This window comes from Callospermophilus lateralis, chromosome X, assembly GCF_048772815.1.
Source record: "Callospermophilus lateralis isolate mCalLat2 chromosome X, mCalLat2.hap1, whole genome shotgun sequence".
Classification (NCBI taxonomy): Eukaryota; Metazoa; Chordata; class Mammalia; order Rodentia; family Sciuridae; genus Callospermophilus; species Callospermophilus lateralis.
This window is the reverse complement of record NC_135325.1, coordinates 36,888,460-36,896,180: the sequence shown is the minus strand read 5'-3', so window position 1 is coordinate 36,896,180 and position 7,721 is coordinate 36,888,460. Positions and strand designations below refer to the sequence as shown.

General features: G+C 61.8%; 1 protein-coding gene and 1 non-coding gene across 4 annotated transcripts; both read left to right on the top strand.

Moving 5' to 3' along the window:
* Nucleotides 1-331: 331 nt before the first annotated feature.
* LOC143638936 (melanoma-associated antigen D4-like) lies at nucleotides 332-7,449 on the top strand. Of its 3 annotated transcripts, none has more exons than XM_077106967.1 (13): nucleotides 332-416; nucleotides 1,391-1,631; nucleotides 1,875-2,702; nucleotides 3,069-3,272; nucleotides 3,380-3,443; nucleotides 3,559-3,638; nucleotides 3,990-4,081; nucleotides 4,681-4,760; nucleotides 4,844-4,886; nucleotides 5,235-5,297; nucleotides 6,275-6,389; nucleotides 6,667-7,097; nucleotides 7,306-7,449. In XM_077106967.1, the coding sequence occupies exons 2-13, from the start codon at nucleotides 1,422-1,424 to the stop codon at nucleotides 7,313-7,315; spliced, it is 2,220 nt and encodes a 739-aa protein (XP_076963082.1). In that variant the 5' UTR covers nucleotides 332-416; nucleotides 1,391-1,421; the 3' UTR covers nucleotides 7,316-7,449. The 3 variants fall into 3 exon arrangements, with proteins under 3 accessions (XP_076963082.1, XP_076963081.1, XP_076963083.1); XM_077106966.1 differs by having other exon boundaries at nucleotides 7,252-7,449; XM_077106968.1 differs by lacking the exon at nucleotides 7,306-7,449 and having other exon boundaries at nucleotides 6,667-7,101.
* Nucleotides 5,912-6,041, top strand: LOC143639588 (small nucleolar RNA SNORA11). The gene has a single exon (XR_013154734.1). It is a non-coding gene; the product is annotated as a small nucleolar RNA SNORA11 (small nucleolar RNA).
* Nucleotides 7,450-7,721: the final 272 nt, after the last annotated feature.

The window sequence follows — 7,721 nt, the reverse complement described above, 5'->3', positions numbered from 1 at the left end:
AGGAGCTTGGGTGGAAGGGCAGGAGCTAGAAGCATTGTGCGACAGTGAGGGGTGTGGGTTGAGAATAGGAACTTGGGTGCGTGGAGCTGTACTGCGGGGTACGAGTGAGCTCGCCTGCGGCGGGAGGAGGAGGGGTGAAGGGGCATCTGGCGGGAAGAAGACCCCCACCCCGCCGCCCCCCTGCCCACCCACTCACCCGCGGAATCGCATGCGCACTGGGGACCTGGAGGAAAGGGCTTTTGTTGGGAAAGCGGGAGGGCTGGAGGGGTCCGCGCATGCGCAGGCTCCCCAGCCGCCGGGGGTGCGCGGAGAAAAGGGGCGGGGTGGTCCGAGCTGCTGTGCTGGCAGCAGTAGGCGAGGGCGCGGCTGCGGGGTTCCTGGTGCTGAGGACGGACGCCATTGGAGCCCCAGGGAAGGTAAGGATCCAGCCCCAGACAGGACCTGGCGAGGGCGAGTGCAACCCGACACGCTGCGCCCTGCCCCCGCCCTCCGGATCTGAACAAAGCCGGAGCGCTCGGAACCGGAACCCCATTAGACCCGAGGTGGAGATAGGAGCACCCCCGCTATGACCATCCCGCCCGCGCGCCCAGATCCCAGCCTACCGTCCCCAGAGCCCATGCTCCCCACCCGTGGGGCAGACCCGTGTGCTCAGAGCTGAGCTTCCTCAGGTCCGAGGCCCCACCCCCACCCCAGGCTCCTAGATGACTCCGGAGGAGCTGACCGCTTGCCCCCTTCCCGGAGTCCCGGCCCTTGGACCTGAGCTCACCAGGGCTCCAGTTGGAACCTCGCCTCGGTCCAAGGCCCTCATCCTATGCACCATCCACCCCTAGCCATCCTTTCCGAGCCCAGCCTAGACCGGAATCAGCTGAATCCCCCCTCCACCCCCGCCCTGGCGGGGACCTGGCCCCAAGGTCCCCGGGATTCGGTTTCCCAGAGCTTGGGGCTGTCGCTGTTGTCTGAGCCCTGGCGTCTGCTCCCCCTTGGTCGCGGTCCCCAGCTGTGGCCCTCAAGCCCAAGCCCTTTGTTTCTCCCTCTCTCAACGCATCCCCTTCCTTCGGGACTCATGGGACCTGAGCTCTCAGGTGCACCCCAGTTCAAACGCTGTAACGTAGCCTCAGGGATGGGGAGCCTGCCGGTGCTCAACAGCCCTTTGGGGACGGGGCCTCCTCTATCCCTCTGGTGGGGCTCTGCCCCTGACCGCGGCTACCCCTTCAGACCCCCCCACCCCACCCCCTCGCTGCTGCCACCGCCGCCGCTGCGCCACCACCACCTCCTTGTGCTGCCTTGTACTGCTTAGTAACCTGATGATTGCGGCCCCTCAGCTCGCGAGAGATCCCGCCTCACTGAATCCCGCACCCTCCCCCTGAAGCTGCCTCACCCTCCCTCTCAGGCTGAGCTGTCTCCTCCTTGGGACCCGCGGCATGGCTGAGAGAAGCCACAGCGGGCAGTCGGAAAACTCCAACTCTGGAGACATGGATGAGGGGAGCCAGCGAGCCAGGGAGGAAGAGATGGTTGGAGGCAACGACTATGAAGAATTTGGTGCTTTCGGTGGCTATGGCACCCTCACCAGCCTTGACATCCATCTCCTGAGAGCCTTTGGGAGCTTGGGTTCAGGCTTTCGCTTCCTAGCGGTGAGGCCCCTTCTTGGGCACCTGCTTGCCCTGAGCCTTGACCCCTGTGCAGCGGGGTGGGTGAAGGAAGGGGGAGGGCCGAGTGGGCAAGGCATGGCCAGCTTTCGCGAACCTTCCCTGTCTTGCTGAGGGGTGGCCAGGGCCAGCTGGTGGGAGGAGGCTGGGCCTCCAGGGAAGCACCATGGCAGCGTGTAGAGTTGTGTGTGCCCTCCCCTCTCGCGCCCCGCTCCTCTGGCCTTGCAGAATGAGCCCTGGGAACTGGAAAACCCTGTGCTGGCCCAGACCCTGGTGGAGGCATTGCAGCTGGATCCGGACACCCTTGCCAATGAGACGGAGGCCCGCGCTGCCAACGTAGCCCGCTCTGCCGCCTCCAACCTAGCCGCTCGGGCTGCTGCCTCTGCTGCCTGCAGGTCCTTCAACCAGGCGATCTCTAACCAGATGAGGGCCGCACAGCAGGCCCTAGTAGAGGACGCCCAGCCAATGACATATGCCGAGGCTCAGGGGGCCACCCCTGAGACCAGCCGTGCCTCTCAGCAGACCTCCCAGACGCTAGTCGCCAGTGAGGGGGCCGCCCCTGGGGCTCCAGCAACCTCCACACAGCCCCAGACAGCCTTCCTGGCGCAGGAAGCTGCTGCAGAGGGCCCCAGCACCGCCTGTGCTTTCACTCAGGCTCCAAGTGCCAGCGAGAGGGATGCCACCCAGCCCCAGACAGCCTTCCTGGGCCAGAACGATGTCTTTGATTTCACTCAGCCGGCAGGTGTCAGTGGCATGGCCTTCCCTCGTCCCAAGAGACCTGCCCCGGCCCAAGAGGCCCCCACAGAGGGTCCCAGTGCTGCCTCTTGTGTGCCCCAGGCAGCACCTGCCAGGGAGGGGTCAGCCACCCGGCCCAAGACCACCAAGTCTGGGAAGGCGCTGGCCAAGACTCGGTGGGTGGAGCCTCAGAATGTGGCGGCAGCTGCTGCAGCCAAGGCCAAGGCGGCCACAAGCATCCCCGAGCAGGAGGGGGCAGCTGCCACTGCCCAGCACAGTGCTGAGCCCTGGACCAGAATGGGAGGCAAGAGGACAAAGAAGGTATGGACTCCTGTGCCATCGGCACAGCCCCTTGCTCCCCTGCCTTGCCCCTTCTCTCCCCCTTCCCCTCTCCCCACCTCACCTCTCCTCTCCTCTCCCCCCCCCACCCTCCCCCTACTCTCATCCCAGCTTAGTCCATGCTTCTGCAGCACAAGGCTGCTGAGTGTGTTTTGACTCCACGTAGTTCCAGCCCTCGGGGCTGGTGGGAGAAGAGGCTGGCTCAGAGCCTGGCACTTAGCAAGCTCTCAGCACGTGCCAGCCACTGCTCATACTACGCTCGCCTCCAAGCGCCTGTTGGGGGGAAGGTGTGTGGCGGGTGCTTTGGCACGGGAAGTCTGCTAGACTCCTCTCTGTCTCATGATACAGTCCAAGCACCTTGTCGAGGATTATGAGAGCAGCGAGGAGGAGAGAGAGCCCCCCGCCGTGCCACCGACCTGGAGAGCATCGCAGCCCCCATCTTTGGCACAGGCTCAGTCGGCCCCTCGGGCCCCGGTGGCCCCAAGGTCCCAGATACCTTCGAGGCATGTCCTGTGCTTGCCCCCTCGCAACGTGACCCTTCTGCAAGAGAGGGTAAGATAAGAAGTCCACACTCTGCGTCACCATCCCCTCCTACCCCACGGGCCAGCACTGTTTGGCCACCCGTGCCTCGATGTACCCCCGCGTTCCTCCTCCTCCAGGCAAATAAGCTGGTGAAATACCTAATGATTAAGGACTACAAGAAGATCCCCATCAAGCGCTCAGGTAGGCAGCAGAGCGGGGCCCCGACCGGCTGCCTTCAGCATGACTGGCTGAGGGAGCTCAGCTATGAGGACCCTGCTCAGCCCAGGTGCCTCCCCTAACTGCCCCCCTCCCGCAGACATGATGAAGGACGTCATCCGGGAATATGATGAACATTTCCCTGAGATCATTGAACGAGCCACCTACACTCTGGAAAAGGTGGGTGCGGGGACAGAAGCTGCTCCACGCGACTGGAGATTAGAGCTGTGGAGCAGTGGGATGGCCTGTGGCCCCTGGAGGCCCAGTTCCCACCCTACCTGCTCTGGGGACCTCCGCTAGCCCTCCACCTGTGAGTTTCCACTGCCCCCGCAGGGCGACACCTGCCCCTTCCCAGGCCCTGCTCTGAGAGTCTGTCTCCTGTGGTGGGTCTCCTGTCCTCCTCCCCCCCCACCCCCGCCCTCACACACAGGTTTGGATTAGGGGAGGAGGACACGTCTCATGGGGCTTGACTGGCTGGCTGCACGATGCCCAGCGTGGGGGTAGATCTCACTCTGTTTTCTTACCATGTAGAAGTTTGGGATCCACCTGAAGGAAATCGACAAGGAGGAGCACCTGTACATTCTCATCTGCACCCGGGATTCTTCAGCTCGTCTTCTCGGGAAGTAAGGAGGGGAAAGAATGTCGTGACCTCCTTGGGGATGCCTTGTCCCTGTCTGCATCCTCTGAGGGTCCAGGAACACAGGGCTGGAGGGCCCCCGGCAGGGCCCACCCTGGGAGGTCGCAGTGCCCAGGGACCGCTGTATAAAATGAGCAGCATCCTGGGGGGGAGAGCATCGCAGGATTTTTGCCCTTGGGTGGGAGGAAGGTGGTTCACTGCATCCCTGCTGGCATGGGCGCAGCAGGGTGGTCCTCCAGGGAGAGCTTCCTGTAGAGTGCAGACCCTGAGGTGGGCATGGCCCTCCTGAAGGCGCCTCTGGACACCCCATGGCCACTTGCCCAGCTCGTGCTCCCTGACTCACCCCATGCTCTGCAGAACCCTGGGGAGGAGGGGTATCAGATGCCCCGGTTATGGGCGAGGCAGTTAAGTCTCTTTCCGCCAGGTGGAATTGTCTGTGATCCATGGAGCATCAGGCTACTTATCCCTGCCAAGAATTTCCCCTCCCCATGGGTAACCTGGGAGAGGGTGGATGGGGAGCCGGCTGCATCGTTGATGGCAGTGGCCTCTGCACAGCATCCCTTCCCTCTCTCTCTCCACCTGTAGGACCAAGGACACTCCTCGGCTGAGTCTCCTCTTGGTGATTCTGGGCGTCATCTTCATGAATGGCAACCGTGCCAGCGAGGGTGAGTGCTGGCTCTGCACCTGGGGATTTGGCCACGGTCTCATCTTTGGGTGCCAATCTCTCGTCCTCCGTCTCCCCTCGCAGCTATCCTCTGGGAGGCACTCCGCAAGATGGGACTGCGCCCTGGGTATGACTGGCTCCTCGGCCCCTGCCCTTGGGTGCTGTCCTATGGCAGAGGAGGTCCCGGGATTAGAAAGGAGTGGGGCGCCCGGGCTAGCTAGAGAACAGAGGGTCTCCCTAGGGATGGATGCGGTAACGATGCCAACCTCTCAGTCCCTCAGAGCTCTCTCCACAGAGGACACCTCAGAGAGACAGAGTTAGGGGATCCACCGGGTCACCTGGCCTCCGCTGTGTGCCCTGTCCCGGGAAGGCAGTCCCCACGGGCTGGGAAGCCAGTGAAGGTGCCCGGAAATGCTGCCGCCCGTGTCCGCCACTGCAACCCTCACTGGTCATGGATGTCTTTGCTTGCCCTCAGGGTGAGGCACCCTTTCCTTGGTGATCTGAGGAAGCTGATCACAGATGACTTCGTGAAGCAGAAGTAAGTATTGCTGAGCTGACCTCACATCCCTCTGGGGTACTCCACAGTGCCAGTCAGGTGGAGAAGACATGCCCATCCCATTTTGTAACCCAGCACGAGCAGGGCCCAGCCCGGGTGAGGTCGGGGGGGAGAATTCTGGGGCTGTCTCTGGAACTGGGAGCCTGTGTTGACTGGGAGTGTGCTGAGGGCATGTGTGTGTGTTAGGGCCACCATGTCACTGAACACCTGCCCTATGGACCGCCAAAGGAATTTCCCCTGCTCTTTGTGCACCTGAGGAGCCAGGGGCTTGGGGAAGGGAGGTCACCAAGTATGGCCCATAGCCGGAAAGGCTGGGCGCCCAGCTCTCCTGGGTTCCAGGCCTAGACCCAACCTGCCCTTGCTTCTTGGAGGACACGCAAGCAGGGACACAGGCAGGCAGACGGGCAGGCATGTGCACAAGCAGATGGGCAGGCACACACGCACGCACACACAAAAGGGTCAGGAATTTAGACTAACCCATGGAGATCCTCTTGGCTGACTCTTTTTTTTTTTTTTTTTCCTTTATTTCCTGCCATTGTCAATGGTACATCTTTCAGGGGCTCGGCAGTCTTTCTTTGTTGGGGGCCACTAGTGACGGGGTGTGCTCAGAGCAGGGGGCCCGAAGAATGGCTCCTCTGTTTACAACACACCCAACAGGAATTCTGGGGCTATGATGATGAGAGGCACAACACTTGTGGCCTCCCCGTGAGCATATGCCCTACACATGTCCACTCTTGACCTGCACGTGGCTTCCGGGTGGGCCCACTGCTGTGAAGCCGTGAGGGCCACGCTGTTGGGGGTGGAGGTCCTGGGGGTGAGACTGGGGGCAGGCGGGGCAGCCCTCCTCTGCCAGCCGAGCTGCAGCTCTGGGGTAGAGGAGGGGCCCGATGGAACCCATGGGTTCCACAACAACGGGTCTGCTGGGAAAGAAGCCAAGGACATTTTCCTCTCTCGCTCAGGTACCTGGAGTACAAGAAGATCCCCAACAGCAGCCCGCCTGAGTATGAGTTTCTGTGGGGCCTGCGAGCCCGCCACGAGACCAGCAAGATGAGGGTCCTGAGATTCATTGCCCAGGTACCTGGGAACCTGTGTGGGGTGCCAGGCCTCGGGGGGTGGCACTTTGCATGCCTTGTTCGTTTCTTGGTCACGGCCTCCTCGTGTGGACGCTGAGCGGTTCCTAAGAGAAGAAGACAAGTTCACAGAGGTGGTGATTGTGCCGGATGTGGCCCGATTCCAGGGGTCTTTCTTTTTGTGGTCATTTCCTGAAGCGCCTAGGAGGGTGTGGCCGGCAGCAGGTGCTGCCTGAATTGTGGGGTAGCCCTGGCACTGAGGCTGCTGTTTCCCACCTCAGAACCAGAACCGGGACCCCCGGGAATGGAAGGCTCACTTCTTGGAGGCTGTGGATGATGCTTTCAAGACGATGGATGTGGAGATGGCCGAGGAACATGCCAGGGCCCAGATGAGGGCGCAGATGAATATCGGGGACGAAGCTCTGATTGGGCGGTGGAGCTGGGACGACATACAGTCTGAGCTGCTGACCTGGGATGAGGACGGGGATTTCGGCGACGCCTGGGCCAGGATCCCCTTTGCGTTCTGGGCCAGGTACCATCAGTACATTCTGAATAGCAACCGTGCCAATAGGAGAGCCACATGGAGAGCTGGTGTCAGCAGCGGCACCAACGGCGGGGCCAGCACCAGCATCCTTGATGGCCCCAGCACCAGCTCCACCATCCGGACCAGAAATGCCGCCCGAGTTGGCGCCAGCTTCTTCTCCTGGATCCAGTAAGAAGTTTTGCCCAGGGCCGTGAGACCTGCAGGAGGGCTGTGGGGGAGCCCGGGGGAGGCCCCAGGAGGGCTAGGGGGAGGGCTAGGGGCTGGGCGGTGGCGAGCCTGTGGAAACATGGAATGACACCCGTTGCCCTGTGTATTACCCCAGCTGGTTGCTGTGGGCCTCCATCCATCCGTTTCCGTTTTATTCCTCGTGTTCCAGACAGCGTTGAGGACGTGCCGTGATGGTCCTCATCCAGCCAGACTGCCTCTGCAGAGTCCCTCTTAAGCAGCACTCCAGGCGCTTCTCCCTGTGGGTCGGAGGGGCCATGCAACGCGAAGCTCCCCTTGCTGCTCCTGCTTTCGTTGTGTGCTTTTTCTTGTGTGTTCATGTTTTGGTATCAGTGTTACATTAAAGTTGCAAAATGAATTGGGTAGTCTCTTGCTTCACCTGTGCATGTGTGGCTATGTTGGCCTTTGGCTGGTCTGGTAAGGAGGTCGCTTCTTCTGGTTGCCTCGCCTCTGCAGATGGAGCTCACGGCTACAGTTACAGGTGGAATGCAGGGAGGTGTGACAGTTCCAGGTGAGAGGGGGGACAGTGAGTTGGAGGAGGCCCCAGTTTAAGCGCTTTTGTGATGC

What these genes read in the sequence shown, in the direction of transcription:
- LOC143638936 (XM_077106966.1), top strand. Translation starts at nt 1,422, where the DNA reads ATGGCTGAGAGAAGCCACAGCGGGCAGTCGGAAAACTCCAACTCTGGA. An exon ending in TCCTGAGATTCATTGCCCAG is followed by an intron (nt 6,390 to 6,666) that starts GTACCTGGGAAC and finishes TTCCCACCTCAG; the next exon opens with AACCAGAACCGGGACCCCCG. An exon ending in AGCTTCTTCTCCTGGATCCA is followed by an intron (nt 7,098 to 7,251) that starts GTAAGAAGTTTT and finishes GTATTACCCCAG; the next exon opens with CTGGTTGCTGTGGGCCTCCA.